The sequence below is a fragment of the Micropterus dolomieu genome, linkage group LG20, assembly GCF_021292245.1.
Source record: "Micropterus dolomieu isolate WLL.071019.BEF.003 ecotype Adirondacks linkage group LG20, ASM2129224v1, whole genome shotgun sequence".
NCBI classification, from domain to species: Eukaryota; Metazoa; Chordata; class Actinopteri; order Centrarchiformes; family Centrarchidae; genus Micropterus; species Micropterus dolomieu.
In genome coordinates this window covers 15,840,806-15,857,565 of record NC_060169.1, presented here as the reverse complement: position 1 = coordinate 15,857,565, position 16,760 = coordinate 15,840,806, and the positions used below count along the sequence as shown (strand labels likewise).

At 38.5% G+C, this 16,760-nt stretch overlaps 1 protein-coding gene across 1 annotated transcript in view; it reads left to right on the top strand.

Annotated features, from left to right (window-relative positions):
* The window catches only part of kif18a (kinesin family member 18A), a 70,068-nt gene that overhangs the window by 960 nt on the left and 52,348 nt on the right, over positions 1–16,760 (top strand). Inside the window, exons 2-14 of the mRNA XM_046031861.1 lie at positions 621–966; positions 2,817–2,974; positions 3,279–3,383; positions 3,524–3,634; positions 3,867–4,064; positions 7,122–7,298; positions 7,433–7,507; positions 7,613–7,713; positions 11,961–12,123; positions 12,562–12,726; positions 13,674–13,795; positions 13,936–14,216; positions 15,552–15,608. Coding sequence (XP_045887817.1) covers positions 651–966; positions 2,817–2,974; positions 3,279–3,383; positions 3,524–3,634; positions 3,867–4,064; positions 7,122–7,298; positions 7,433–7,507; positions 7,613–7,713; positions 11,961–12,123; positions 12,562–12,726; positions 13,674–13,795; positions 13,936–14,216; positions 15,552–15,608 — 2,029 coding nt within the window. The 5' untranslated portion in view covers positions 621–650. The remainder of the gene's footprint in view (positions 1–620; positions 967–2,816; positions 2,975–3,278; positions 3,384–3,523; positions 3,635–3,866; positions 4,065–7,121; positions 7,299–7,432; positions 7,508–7,612; positions 7,714–11,960; positions 12,124–12,561; positions 12,727–13,673; positions 13,796–13,935; positions 14,217–15,551; positions 15,609–16,760) is intronic.

Below are 16,760 nucleotides of genomic sequence, written 5' to 3'. Positions count from 1 at the left end.
TTTAGTTTCTTTCAAATGTCCTTTATCATTTGCCAACCCTATTTATATCCGTGAGGATGGAGAAAATATAAGATGATATTAGAAAAATTGCCCTCACGTTGTCACACTACAAAGCATTATAATTCAACAGCACTGCAAACTGCAGCCTCCAAAATGACCTTCAATTTGAAACAAGACATCTCAAAAACATTTTCAATAAAAGTAAATATAACTTTTGGATCAGCTGGATTTATTGCAGGGTGGTTGTACTAAAAAGCATCTGCCATACAGGGCATGCATGGATTATAGTAATGTAAGTTTGGCCTGTACTGATCTACAAAACCTGTACCAAAAACAAATGATGTGATTGCTTATCAATTAGATTTTCACTTCACTATCATTAGCAAACATATCAACTGTCTGCAGTAACATCAGGGATAAGCTGAGACAGGCTGAAGAAATTTGTTGGTGACTTAAGTCAGTCAAGTTAATTTTATATAAAACCCAAAATCATTAATTTGTCTCAAAGGCCTTTACAGTCTGTATAGCATAATGACACCCTCTATTCTACAGTCTGTTTTTCCCTGTTTCTTTCTCAATTTGTGTGATTTAATGAGCAGCCCTTTGTATTTGCTTTGCAGCAACACTTCAGTCACTGCAGAGGGACCACAATGGCAAGTGATGTATGCAGCCATGTCAAGGTGGTTGTTCGGGTTAGGCCAACCAGCGACAGTGAGAAGCGTGAAAACTGTCGAAATGTGGTGCAGGTTGTTGATAACCACATGCTCATATTTGATCCCAAGGAAGAGGACGTATCATGTTTTGGGTCACAAAGAGTACGGAACAGAAACATCAACAAGAGGGCTAACAAAGACCTTAAGTTTGTTTTTGACCATGTCTTCAGCGAGAACTCTACTCAAGTTGACATCTTTGAGAACACCACTAAAGGAGTGCTGGATGGTGTGATGAATGGATTTAACTGCACAGGTAACAAATGAATAAATACAAGATGTGTGTTTTAAGCTGCGCCAGGCTGTCAAACAAAAAAGAAATAACTGAACCTCCATAGCGCAACCATCAAATAACATGATATGCTGAACAATTTGGGTGTCTTAATCACATTTTTCATTCCTAAACCCTATCTGAGTCCTTTTAATAATCAGTATCTAAATTATATTTATATTAATTAATTTCCTTAACAATACATGTGAAATATATTCCCTTTTCATAAAGTAAGCCTAAATTAAAATTATAAAGCAATTTAAATATGTAACACCTGAATGACTCTTCATTAAGGTAGTATAGCATGAATCACACCTTTCATGGTTTTCTTTAATATTTTATAAAGTACATCGCCCCAGAAGGGTCATGGTGGGATTATTTCTAAACTACTTTTGCATTTCCTTGCATTATGTTTTGCTTTCCCATGCAATATTTTTGCATTACCCTTGATCCGTAGGAACAGTTAATATGTTAGTCCAGTTATACTGCCAGTTTAGGGAAACGCTCTCACTACAGAAAGGATAGACTGTGAAACTTTCCATTATGCATTAATTGCTCATTACTCCTTCCGAAAGGCTGAGCTCCAACAGTGGTACAGCCACTGCTATTAACACAACTGTAGCTGCTGTGCCTGGCTGTGAATATGGTTATTTCTCAGACCACAGCTGCATTAGTGGTTGTATCGTTGGTGCTATTGATATGGCTACAGTAGTTGTACTGTGAGTAGAGGGGATTTTTGACCACCTCTCTTTAACTCCAGCATGACCAAATACTGAAATTCAAATGCATTTATGAGCTACACTAGCACTACTTCAGAGCTGTGAAAAAATAATGAAAAAAAATACTAAAACAAAAACAGGTGACTCACGCTGCCGTATCATTAATTGAAAATGCTGGCTGCTGTTAATTTACTTTGTCTGCGCCAGGGTTCACTTGCTGGTCACTGGCTCACAACGCTGTGCAGTTGCAGTGTTTTTAAATCAGCACAACTGGGAAATTTTGTATACCTGCTGCAAACAAGACCAGAGATGGATTTGGCTTTAGAGTCACCATTGATCCATCAAAAGATGCGTGGATCAGCTGCAAATGATCCTGCTGAAACATTCAACTGTATGATAATTTTGGAAGATGTAGTTTGTGGTGCTGTTGAACTGCGTTGCACTTCACAGAGAGGCCTTCCTGATATTTAGCATACCCTCATTCATAAAAAAAATCTATAAAATAATTGAAACACCTGTCAGTATACCGCGATACAATTCAGCTGCGGCCTCCAAAATCATCATACAGTTGAATAAACACCTCTCCAACACACTTTCAGTGAAAACATAGCATTATTCCCTTCATTAAGAAAGGATTTATTGCAGGACTGTTGTATTAGACTGCACTTTTAGCTAGGTGTACCTAATAAACTAGCGACTGAGTGTATATTGGGTGCAGAATATCAGTGTTTACCACCTAGCTCGTCTTGATTAAATTGTATGTAACCAAAAACTTTGGAGTTGTATTTGGTTTAATGTGTGAATCTAAAGCTTGTCATTTAGGTGTTGTTGAGACAGTATTGCGTACTTTCAAATCTGAGCTGATTAGAACATCTTCATTTTTATCAGTTAGGCACACTTAAGCCAAGCTTTTCAAAATAAGCAGCTTTTCTCAGCCTCATTTTGAAAAATAATACATTTGATGCTTCCACTGCTCAGTCAAATTTTTTTTCACATAATTTGTGGTTATGCTCTATCCAAAATAAGTTTGAAGCTAGTCAATTTTTGTTGTGATACGCATTGTTATTTATTATATATACATGTCTTACTTTGTAGTAATTTTTCATTTAATTGCAGTGTTTGCGTACGGTGCTACTGGAGCAGGCAAGACGCATACCATGTTAGGCTCACAAAATGAGCCTGGGGTCATGTACCGCACCATGGAAGAGCTGTTCAAACGCATGGATGATGCCAAGGAGGAGAAAGAGTTTGCTGTTGCATTCTCATATCTTGAGGTGAACATTTTAATCTTCATAGTTTTTATTGTCTGCTTTAGTGCAGTGTCAGACTCGGGGTTTCAGTTGTAATCTTCATAGATAATTAAACCACACCGCTTTTGTCTAAAGGCATTGCAGCAGTTACTCACTTTAATAGCCTAGCTTAAAGGGGATATTTTGTCTTCACAGGTTTTTCTATATACTGTTTGTTCTATATTAGTAACCCAGTCATACATTTTTGTCTTGACTGATCTCTTGGGGTGGTTTTGATGGATTAGCCGCTGTTTGCAGTAATTTTTTCTGTTTTGTTTTTTGTTTGCAGGTTTACAATGAACAGATCAGAGACTTGTTGGCTAATGCAGGGCCTCTAGCAGTCAGAGAGGACAGTTCTAAAGGAGTGGTTGTTCAGGGCCTCTCACTGCATCAGGTTAGTAGCAACATGTGTTAAATATACACGGTTACATATTCAGCTATTGAATGTTGACGTCCCTTACTGTTATGTTGCTGTGGTGTGCAAGTGTACTGGGATGGTTCCAAATCATTCCAAATTTTTGTTGTTATATACAGCCCAAATCTGCAGAGCACATTCTTGAAGCTTTGGATTGTGGCAATCGCAACAGGACACAGCATCCCACTGATATGAATGCCACTTCTTCCCGGTCCCATGCTGTATTTCAGGTATTTCAATCCAGTCCAGTTACTGAAGTCCCAAAGGAAAATCGGGCTGTAGAATTAATTAAGAATAAGAAAATAACATGTAGACAATAATTAACTAAAAAGAGAGACATGGATACAAAAGCTTAACTGCAAACTCCACAATTTCTAGTGTAATAAATATTTTGAAGTGTAATAAATATTTTGAATATTTCTTGGTGGTTTTAAATGAACAGTTTTGTATTATTTTCTCCAGATATATTTGAGGCAGCAGGACAAAACCGCCAGCCTCAATCCTAATGCCTGTGTTGCCAAAATGAGCCTGATTGATCTGGCAGGTTCTGAGAGAGCCAGCGCCACCAACGCCAAAGGGGCACGTTTGCGGGAAGGAGCGAACATCAACCGTTCGCTCCTTGCATTAGGAAATGTTATCAATGCGCTTGCTGACCCAAAGGTGAGTTTATATTACCCTGCATTTACTGTATTATTAGTATTATTATATAAACCACAGTCACCATTGATACATATTACATTTTAGATTAACTTGACAACTCAGCAGTTTTCAAAATAGAGCAAAAACGTTGGTGCCCAGATTTCTGTTGCACTGTTTACACAAGCTGCACACTTGTTTTCCATGCATGTCATTTTGGCATTAGATCCAATGAATGCTCTGGTCATACAATAGTCAGTGGATATATGTCAGCATGACATTACAGCCTTTGTTGCAAACACTGTTCCCATTTTCCAAGATCATTATGCCCCAATACCAGGGTGGCCACTTGTTCCTAGAAAACCTTCCATTTTTCTTGGGACCCTGAAAACCTTAAAACATTTTGACTCATCAGAGAAACTGGAAAATGTGGTCTCCCTTTTAATATTTAACAGTGCTTCACACTTCACAGCAATCTGTCAGATGTCTCAGTGACAGCTGGAAATTTAAATTACTGATCTGCTCTTACTGACCTAATGACTGTCAGAATCTAGAAACCAAACAAAGTGTCTTGTTAGCTTCATAACAAATTAAATGATACTCTGTGATTCACAACTTAATAAAAGTTAGAAAAATTTGTTATTTAGACATTTAAATGATGTTACACAATCAAGCAATATTCAACATTTTAAACAATAAAAGCAATGAAACACAAACATTAAACAAATTAATTACTAACCAGACTTTAAACAAAAATTGCAAAGTCAACAATTTGTTGTCAGATACATTGTTTAAATATAGTAGAATCTTTGATTCTGAGTAGACTGTATTGATATTTTATTGTATAGTTTAGATGGAGCATTATTAGCTCTTCACTCTATCTCCAATTACATACTGTATGTTATTACAATCTTTACAGACAATTTAACAAATAATGTTTATAATAGTATGCTATCATGCTCATTATCACAGTCGCAACAAATGTGTGTGATGTGTCCAGAGATGTGCACTGGTGCAGTGCATTGCAGACAGTGCACAAATACAGTGAATGTGCAGACGTGAAAAACAAAACACATCACAGACTGCTAGCAAATACAATGTATTGTATTTAGTATTGTTTTTGATTCTATTTAGTCAGAAAATCAACAGTGCATATGGAGATTTTCCATCATGTTCTTAAGATTATTATAGTTGTAGGTAAATGAAGTTAACTAGTCTCCTTATGAACCAGAGAGCCTGGGAAGTGGAGAGTCAGCTGAGTATTTGGGTATTATTTCATTCCAATTGCATACATTAACCTGTCAAGCAGTCTTATTATTTTACACACCAGTCCCAAGGGACAAGGCGCAAGCAGGCCACATGCATGTAGGAAGTACTGTGCAAATGCACCACAGCCATGTTGAAAAATGATCCTTCTTCAACAGGTTATTTCATTCTTGGGGTTAAAACTGTGTTTTTTCATGTCATGGACACTGTCCAGTTAGTATTACACCCTGCCCACCATTCTTGTGTCGCAGTTGTGGATGCAGTTTGATCTGCTCAACCTACAACGCCCACCACAAATCCCCACTCCTTCCCCACCCTATCCCCATGGTTATTGGTACTGCAGTGTTTACTGTTGTCAGACGAGGAATTCATGTTGTGGCCATTGTTTACAGGAAAGAATGTCCCCACTTGTGTCTGGGCTGACATGCCATTCGTTTGAGTGAAGAATGTCTGCTACTTCTGTTGAGGCTGTTCAGTATGTCATCTTCATGCTATGCTGCACAGAGGTTTTTGTTGTAAGTTGTTTGCCTTAGGCGATGCAGATACATTTAACGACTTACTCTCCATTTTGGCCTTCCATCCACACAAGGCCAGTGTTTCCCACCCACAAAAAAGGGGCTTTCTGAAAATGTTGTCCAAAGTAGACACGTTTGATAGTGCCAATCCTGCTTAATGGTGACAGAGAGAGCTGATCTTTTTGAAATGCTGATGTCACTTTTTGTTTTTTTTGATTGGTGAAAAAAGGTTGAATGATAATGCTTCCCATCCCTACTTACCAGATCATGGCAGTTATACAGTTTTATTTGCCAGCTGAAAGATGTTCAACAAGGAGAGATCCAACCAACTTTCCTATTGTTCTGACATGTAAAAGTGGAGGGTAAACTTACAGAAAAAGATCTAAAACTAGTAGTATGGACAAGACCCCCCCTTGTTATATAAAGGGATTTTGTCTGCATTAGTGTGGACACGTGCTGGGTTCCTTTTGAAGCTTCAGCTGTAAGTTACAGGGGGTTGTTTTACATTGAATCTGTGACAGATTCCCAATAGTTGACCAATGTAATAGGGTCAAAACAAACATTTGAGTTTGGTGAAAAATGGATGTTTACTTTGAGATACCGGCTTTGTTGAAAGAATATGTTTGAACTGCCTGTTCTTATTAAATAGAAGATTTATCAAATTGGCACGGCTATCTTGAAACTCCCTGGACCTGACATGAACTATAGTTAAGGTCTCAATCCAGATGTAGACTTAGGGTTTTTCCAAGAAGAAGTGCAGGCACAGCTGCGGACCCCAAGAGATCATTTTACACTACTTTGTTACTTAACTTTAATGTGACTTTTGCGATCCCAATGCCCATGAGATTGTGACTCACCTAAGCAGCTGTAGTTTATCTAATGCCATTATTACAGACTGAGCTGTGTTCACAGACCAGGTGCAGGAAAAAAAACAGTGTTGTCGATGGCTGTTCTCTTTTTTAACTCTAAAATGAACAGTCCATGCGGAATTTTGTACACTGTTAGGTTTATTGGTCCCCACCAAATACTGTAATATGGCTAAGCGTCTCTTGTGGAGCTTGTCCATATGGAGAATGCATTTCAAGTCGTACCTCACATTGGTGCGTTCTGCATACCACAGCAATAATGGACTTTTTCTTTCTTAAATTTTGATTTGTGTCATGTTTGACAGAGGTAGTGGATTCCAGGATTCATTTGATGTCTTTTTAAATAAACTCAATGGATCCCAAAGAGGTCTAATATTTTCTGAGTTGCTTGTTTGTGTACACTTTAAGTCAACTCATTTTCTCATTTTTTTCAGAGTAAGAAAACTCATATACCGTACAGGGACAGCAAGCTGACACGACTTCTCAAAGACTCTTTGGGCGGCAACTGCAGGACGGTTATGATTGCCAATGTTAGCCCCTCATCCAAGTCATATGATGACACCCACAACACACTTAAGTATGCCAACAGGGCAAAGGAGATTAAGTCCTCGGTTAGTATTAAAGAAATCATATTGTTTTAGAATTGTTAATTGTAATATAACTGATATTACTGAAGATCCTTGGACTGTAAATGTATGAATTCCTTTTAAATCATTACATTTTTCTCTTTACTCTTACATATCAGCTGAAGAGTAATGTTGTAAGCCTGGACAGTCACATAGGCCAATATGCAGTGATATGTGAGAAGCAACGGCAAGAGGTAATATGAAACAACCAACACTATCATGCTCAGTAAAAACTTTTTTTTATCTCACCATGATCTGATTTCTGACTGTTATTTCAATGTTCTTTCGCATTTCTAAAGATTCTACAGTTGAAGCAGAAACTAAAAGAATATGAGGAGAAGAACATGGTGCCTGGGCCTTTTAACATGATCTCTTCCCAGAAACAAGAAGAGTTCAAAAGGTAAGCATGTTCATGAGTGTGATTCACAGTGTAACCTGAGTGGTTGTTTCTTTGTGTTATAAACCCTTTTATTGTAAACATTGTAATTAGAATACAGACACCGATTGCAGGCAGAAAGTCAAGTAGCCTGCATTTGATAATGTATTGTACAGTAGTGATACATTGATAGGAACCTATGGTTTTTACAAGTGGTCCTGGTGGCCATAAGTGGATCAAGCATTGTAACGTGTGATTGAGAATGGTGGTTCAGGTTGTAGAATCAACAATAATTTACCAATAGACAACTTTTTTTAAATGTCTTTCTTTCTTTCTTTATTGACATTGATCATACAATAAATTAGGGCTGCAGCTAACGATGATTTTAGTATTCGAAGCTTCTATAGATTATTTCAACGATTCATCGATGCGTTGTTTAAGAAGTACTTTAGTTTGATCCCCCTCCCGCAGTAGCGGGATCAGTTGTGCCTGTTTATAGGTGATAGATATTTATTGTCCTTTCAGAAATTCATAGTGTGTCATACAAGGCTTGTGCAGACTACACGACTTTCAGCGTTGGCCAATTCACACTATACAACTTGCCGTCTTGTATCAAGAGTCTTGAAGTCATTGTGGCTTCATACTACGTGACGCTGGTCTCCAAACCACGTTTTCTCAAGAAAACACACGTGAAATGTGAAACGGGAAATGAGCGATCCGGAACATGAAACAACTGTTGTTTGTTATTATAAAGATGGCAATTATAAAGACAAAGAATATGGGTGAAAGGATGGATTAGCACACACAGGTACCAGGGATTATCTGAGCTACAGAGAGAGCTGGAGGTGAGTTAAAAGGTGCAGCTCCCCGACACCCAGTTAACTCATGTCTGTGAGGTTACAACTGATGGCCCAAAAAGGAGAACAACAAACGCACGTGTGTACATTTTCAGCTGAGGACTGCAGCTTACTTTGGCTAGCCTTCAACTCAACAATCAATCTTGATTTCAGTTAAATGCTAAAGTTGCTGTTACTGTTACCTTGTCTATGGTCCACTGGCAGAACACCGGCTGCTTTCTGATCAGGTGCTGTCGTGCTGTTGCCGAGGCACATCCAGCTGGGAGGAGACCCCGTGGCAGACCTGGAGCATGCTAGAGGGATGCAAAGAATTTGCGTTGATGTATTTTATTAATCGATTTAATCGTTGAATTGTTTCAGCCCTACAATAAATATTCCAAAATTAATTTTTAGCAATGAGCCTTTATTATATTATATATATCTGCTCAGCAGGGTCCCTATAACAAAGTGTATTAGTTTAAAAAAACTCACAGTTCAGATCATATCACGGTTTTGAGTCACGGATCGGATACTTTTTCGGATCACCAAAAAATAATTGTACATGTACTTACATTTGTATAGACATTGGATGTACAGTCCTTCAGACACAGATATATGCATATAGCAGCACTGTAGCAATCAAAGCAAAGAAGCTGCCCACCTTCTCCAGCTCTTCTGGGGGGGTTCCCAACGCATTCCCAGCACGAATGGGATGTATAATCCCTCCAGCATGCTCCAGGTCTGCCACGGGGTCTCCTCCCAGCTCGATGTGCCTGAAATACCTCCGCAGGGAGGGAGTCCAAGACACATACTGATCAGACACCCCAACCACTGTGAAGAAAACTAATTTTGGCCCTTTGTATCTGGGATGTCATTCTTTCTGTCAGTACTTGGAGCTCACGACAGTCCAGTGTGACACCTATGTTACTTCCTAGAACCAATCTACTACAGTCTCATGCGCAATCTTCACCTCACTCTTGAACAAGAACCAAAGATATTTGAAGCTTGCAACAACTTGTTCCCAACCCAAAGGACGTTGTCTGTTGTTGTCTAGCAGAGTATAGTGGCTACAGACTTGGATGTGCTTAATTGGCTACAGACCACCCAGGGCTGGTGATGGTCACAGTTCAATAAGGCTAGCTGATCTACATCATTGGTAAAAAGCAGTGATACAATCCTGAGGACACCTAACTAGATGCTCTCTGCTCCTTGGTTGCAATTATGTCTGTTTGTAATTTTGCTTTGTACAATAACTTAATAGCTGTGGAGAGATCAGTGACAATGAAAAACTGCTGTGGGAAATTGTTTGATAGTGTTTGGGTAGGAGCAGCACTTTCAAGGTGCAAAGCAGCAGCAAATGTTGCTAAAATAGAAGCAAAGCCACTTTTTTTTTTACCCAAAGCGGTTCTACATGTGTTTTTTATCACACAGTGTCAATGTGGATATCATTAGTTGAAAATGCCAGTTACGGTTTGTTTATTTGTTTTATACTGTCATGCACACACTTGCAACACAATGCATTTGTGGTGTTTTTGACAGCTGATCTACCCCGAATGTACTGGAGACAAAAAGTGTCAGAACTGATGATCCAATACTGCTAAAAAGACTTGATCAGTTCCCATACCTTGTGTAGCACACTTAGTTTTTTGTTGTTGTTTTTTTGTTTGCTTTTTAATCACTTGTTTGTGTTACATGAAATGCTATCCTATGCACAGAAAGCAGTGCGTCTTCAGTAGTGTCTTCATGCAGCACTAGTGGATATAGCACAAAAAGTCCCATCAGGAGTGAAAAACTACTCCCCTGTCAGCTTCTGCATCACACGAAAAAACAAATACTGAGAGAGAAAAGGATTTCTTTATTTCTAGAGATTTTCTGTATTTGTATGTTTTGGAATAAAAACAGCAATATTGTACCGGCAACTACTACGTAAGAATTTGAGGTCATCAGCTCACCAATATTTGTATTCTAGAAGACTTTTTTTTCCCCACATTCACACCTAACCTGCACTGTAGTCAGTGGACCTACATAGGGCAGCTAGATACTAAAATAGATTTCTGTAATTAATTGAACTTTCAGACCAATTTAAGGTTAATCTTAATAAAGCATTATTCATTTATTGCTATATGTATCCAATTTGAAACAGGATGATAGATGGGACTCAACACTGCTGACCTTCAAGACTAAAAACTACTTATGTTTACTGCTTTATGTTAACTTAAATTTTATTTCTGTTTGCCACATATGTATAGTAAAGGTATACTAGTGTTTGATGAAACTGCTTTAATCAACATTAGCTTAGCCATCTCCTTAATTTATTTCAATATAGTGTTTTAAGTTTGACAGGGAAAGTTGTGTCGTGCCTTTATTTTAATAACATATATGGATGGATGACTAGATAGATAGAATAGTTTCTTTCACATAAATCAGATCAACCATATCCCATCTAGTTGTCTTTAAGGCATACAGTGGCATCTGTTGGGGTATTTGGGTTGGGGGCGGAGGACACGGAAAACCTGAATGAGTCTCACTCCCACACATTTCATTCACTGGCATCAGAATTCACAACTCGCACAGTGAGAGGCTCTGAATAGAGGCTGCACGCTTCTCACGCTATTAAAAATTCAGCAGTCTAGCAAGGCCACGACGTCTCCTACGTCACTGGAGTTACATTGAAGAGTGCAGTCACATTTCAGCGACAGCTCTCCAGTCTTATTTACCTGCATGCCTCTCCTGTCTCTCCTCCTGCTTTAACTCAACTAGACAGCCGCTTGCATGCAGTCTAGATATCAGCTCAAGTCTATTCCAGGAATACATATATATACATCATATAGCTTTCTGGCTTTGTCCGAACAGAATTGGCATCACGTGGAAGCTCTAGATTACACTAAAAGGTTAACAATGTGACATAATAATTGAATCAAGCCTCAAAGCATCATTAATTGATTGTAGTAAATAACAATATTTGTCATGCAAACATGTGACGTGATTAATTCATATATTTTTAGATCATCATCATTTAAAGTTATTTTACTGTAAACAGTTGTTTTGATAAAACTATTAAATATTGCATGACCTTTTTAGGATTTGGTAAATACATGACCAAGTGGTTTGTAAGGGCTCTTGGCATGGCAATTAATTTAAATGAGCTCCTTATGTGTGGCTCTGCAGCTTCTAATCACATTGCCTTGAGGTGTTTCTAATATTCTGTCTCCTTCATGTATGTGAATCAGTCAGCATAATGCAGTCCAAAAAATTACCACATTGATGGTCATTTTTGAACATGTCTAATTCATGTTTAAGTTCAAATGTCCCAATGCAGCCATTTCAAAGCAAAGAAGTCTCTCTCTCTCTCTCTCTCTCTCTCTCTCTCTCTCTCTCTCTCTCTCTCTCTCTCTCTCTCTCTCTCTCTCTCTCTCTCTCTCTCTCTCTCTCTAGGGTGTCAGAAGCTCTGCAGCGAATCTTCTCGGGCCGGGCCCAAATCAGGAGAAAACAGCTGGATCTGGAGAGACAACTGAAGGAGAATGAGCTGCGCCAGCGCTACAGTGAGGAGGACAACCTGCAGGTCCAACATTTCTGTGCCAAAGAAAAGACTGAGAAGGTAGCTGATGCTTACGCTGCTATCCACAGATTCCATCTTCCCCGCAGAAAAACAGCTGCTGAGTCATCATTTCACTTCTCTGTTCTCTATAGTTGCTTTAGCCTCTCATTTACGCCACTACAGGACAGGGTCACTGCTCCCTAGTTCCTGGCTCTTCTCTGCCATTTGAGTCCATTGTTAGTACCAGCTGTAAATGCCATTTAAAGTGTGAAAAGTGAATTCTCAAGATTTTTTGGTACCAAACTTTGGTCAACTGTCATTCAAAACAAACTAAACTCTTTGTTTTTAGATAAGCGCCTGTTTGCCATATTGCTGCTTTCAGATGTAATTATTGTTATATATACCACATGCACCATTAATAGTATGTAACACTAGCACAAGCGATGGACGATTCATAATATCACTTTAATGAGCCTTTGTTGTTGTTGCTTTCAATAGGCCACTTGCAAGCACGAGCGGAAGATTGCCAGCTTACGCACTCAGCAGCAACACATTTACAATCGTTTGAAGGAGGCAGAAACACTTTTCCTGGACAATGATGGCTGGCTTCATCGTGTCGAGAATGATATTAAGCTCTTGAAGTCGAATGATCAGACCACAGAGGTGAGTAGAACTTATTGACCCTTTCACATTAAGGGAGCTGAAAAACAAATAGCTTCGTGCTTTAGTAAAAACCTTTTATCTTTGAATTATAATTGCATGTTAAAGTTCTGCAAAATTCTATCATGAATGCTAGTGATTTTGCCTAATTGAAATTGTGTATAACACAATGCTTGTAGCCCTTTTTATACAAATTCCAACAACACTTTGCACTGACATCGGGGATAGAGAACTTAAATTTTTAATTTTTTAATTTTTGTAATTTTTGTCAGACTTTGGACAGTAAATCAGAATAGGCAAACGGTTTGTAAAACTAGATACTAAGTTACATAACTTGTAGACATTCTGAAATAGTTTGAATTAATGTAAGAAGGCAAATGAGCATGATTAGATATAGAGAAAAACTTTACAATGTGGGTTACATCGTTCAAAACTCATTGCTTGGTGTTTTTTGTTTGTTTATTTTGGAAGGTAGGCTGTGTCTCTACTGGTGTCGTGACTGTCTTTGTTTTCTTCCCATCTGTTCTCCCAGTAATTAGAACCGTGCTCATTTTATTTCTCCAGCTCACTCGTGGATCACTGAAGAGAATAAATCAATACCCTTTACTCATCCCTCACACAGCAGCCAGTTACCTAAAACCATGCCCATGTTATTTTTTTTCTTTATCCTTTCTTCCAGGAACTGACCCAGAACTATGACGCACCCACCGGTCAAATGTTCTCTCTGCTGTTGTTTCGTAGTTTCTTTACGTCAGAGTTCTTTATTTTTTCTCTCTCTCCCCTCCCTTACCCCAAGCAGACAGCTTTTCTGATGAAACATGGATGAAAACAGAACTTTGCATCTTCTCTTTAGTATGCTGACCCCCAGTTGCCTTTTGTTTCCCCCAGTTCTCCCCAGCAGAATAATTCAAAACTCTTCATTTCTGCTCTCACTTCTCCCCCTTGTTCAGGTGTTAGAGAAGAGTCTACATTGCCACAGACTGGAGCTGCAGGTACATGATCTCAAACAACACATAAAGCAGATGGTCGAGCTCACTACACTGCAGGATCAGGAGAACAAGCGCATGCAGAAGTAGGTTGACAATACCTAGAACCAGTTTTATTACTCAGTAACTATTACTCAGTGCAGCCGACGACGCTACTCTTTGCCTCACCGTAACGTGTGTTTTTTCTTGGAAAATGTCTCAGTGTTATTTTTTCATTGCATTTCAGAATGGTTAACATTTTATTGCCGGCTTATAGTCGCCACTACTCTGCTTTGCGTGGGGCTGGCCTGGTCACAGCAGCAGATGAGATGGAGAACCATGAACTAGAGCACCTTGTGTTGAGGGAAAGAGGCGTGGTCTGGGCAGACCAGGAAGCAGTGGGGCAGCAACTGAAAGGTGAAGGGATTGGAGAGGAATCAAATGAGGCGGGAAGAGTTGGGCTCTGCAGCGAGTTGGCACCTGTCTTGTCTTTCTCACATCTCCTGTACCACCAGAGTAGCCCCTGCAGTAAGTCATCATACTCCCATCATCACACAAAACGAGTGAATGATTGGTAAATGTGTAATATGTCGGTTGTTTTTTTAGATTAGTTGAGACTGTAAAATATCAGAAGAGGCCCATCACACTCTCCCAGCACCCAAGGTGATGTTCTAAAATGGCCTGTGTTGGTATGGTGCACTTCAACATGGCAAATTATTTAAAGAAAAAATACAGTCCAAAGAGTTCAAAGTTAGGTTTTATAATTTTTTATTTCATTTAACACATTTTGAAATATGTGCATACAACCAGTTTTTCTTTTTACAAATGACAATGTCTTTTGTTTTAATTACAGCTAACATTCCTCTTTCACAAGTAGTTTTTCCATAATCTTCATTAGATTGTTCTTTAATGTGGCCTAAAATGTGAGAATAATAAGTATACATATGTGACACGTGGATGTAAGTTCAATTTCGATAGTCTTTAACAAATTAGTCAGGTGTCATGTAGGTTGGTTCAATAAGGCCCGGTGTATTTGGCATTAGTTCAGGTCTAGTGTGTATTGTGGGACCTTTGAGAGTGCACAGTTCATTTTTAACTGTCATCTCTGCATGACCTGGCAGCACCAGGCCCTCATGACATATAAGCCATGACAGACAGTGGAGCATGAACCAAAGCTGGCCAACAATACTTAATTACTATGATGGTGTCTTATTATTTGTGAGACAGTTAACTCTGCACCTGTCCCTCTGTTCCACTGCTGGCTTATTTCAAATTGTTTTGTATTAAGCACTTATTTTAAAATGTTGTTCATTGAATTTCAGTCAAATGTAGTGTCAGTAATAACTAATGTGTTGACATCCCCTAAATACAGATATGTGTCTGTGCTCGTGTGGATCAGTTTTAAGTTTAAATGATGAGATGTTTGTATAAGACTTTGTCCTTGGACAAGTTATTTTAAATGGAAGCATTTCACTGCCAACATTTCCTTACTGTCTGTGCCACATTACATTAGATTGGCTTTTTCTAAAGAAAATCATAGTTCATTAAGCTGGTTGAACATCTATACTGTCTGCACAGTGAGAACTTGAATCATAGCTCTCAAGTGTTAGGAAATGTTTCACAGCGGCAGTCTTTCAAAACTATGTCAGAAAGCAGTGTTTCATTAAAAAATTCAGTGAATACTTTTGACATACTTTGATACTTCAATCCCATAAGTAAAAGCAACAAACCATAGGCTAACACATTTCAAAAATATAGTAACATACAAGTCAAATGGGTTGTTTTTTTTAACTTTGCAAGCTTTCTTTCTTGTAATTGTGATGATCTGTTGATGTTGCCTCTTTATGATTTTTCAATTCTCAGGTGCCGAGGGGCGCACAACAAGAACATTATCGTGCAATGCTGCTCCATCACAAAAAGGTAAATCTACTCTCCTCTACCCCCCGTCTTGCTAACATACTGTAGTCATTAATCTAAAACCTCTGCATACCTGTTAATCCCCCCTCCCCCTCAACCATTCATTTGCTGAACATGTTTTGAGCAATTTAAAAAAAAAGGAGTTGTTTAGAGTAGTAAATACACAATAAAAGTCAAAAAAGTATAATGTCATTTATAGTTGTGCTGCAGACATTCTGTCCAGACCAACACTTGAATAATGAAATTATGTGAATACTCACTACCAATTTTATAGAGGGAAAAGTGTACACAGGGAACCTTTGGGGAAATGTAACACAAAAAACCTTTTGTGAAATATTGCAGTTCAAATTGGCTGTAATGATATTTACTGCAGGTGGGCTATATTTCATTGAAACACATTGTGGGAAATGTAACTTTTGAGGAAAATATTCCTGCCAGATGACGGGAGTTCCTTGAATGGAAATGAAACATGAAAGCACTAGGGAGTGTGTCACTACTGGTATTAAATTTCCCCGCAACCTATTATAATACAGGAACTCATTTAGTTTTGATATTTTCTCTCTATGGTTTGTTTGTCCGACCGGTTTTTATACATTGCAAGCCCGTTTTATTCAATTGGTCAGTTATAGCCAGCCACGACAGGGTTGTGGGCGGGGGGGCATTTCAGCATAACCCATATGTCAAAACTAACATGGTTAAAAGTTGCCCCTGCCAGGACTGCTAGGCAAATTGAATACATTTGGCACATTTCACCTGTTTCTCCAAACTCACTTATCTCATGTCATGTGTTCCATTGCACAATACACATCAATTTGGCACCGCACCAAGTGTGATCCCATTGCAAGATGGTTTCTGCTTGTTATTTATTTACCTATACATCTATGTTCATCTTTCTGCAAGTGTCAACACTGCCGCTCTCTCTGTATTACAATTTTGAGCTTTTATACACTGCTCAAAAAAATAAAGGGAACACTAAAATAACACATCCTAGATCTGAATGAATGAAATAATCTCATTAAATACTCCTTTCTTTACATAGTTGAATGTGCTGACAACAAAATCACACAAAAATGATCAATGGAAATCAAATTTATCAACCCATGGAGGTCTGGATTTGGAGTCACACTCAAAATCAAAGTGGAAAACCACACTACA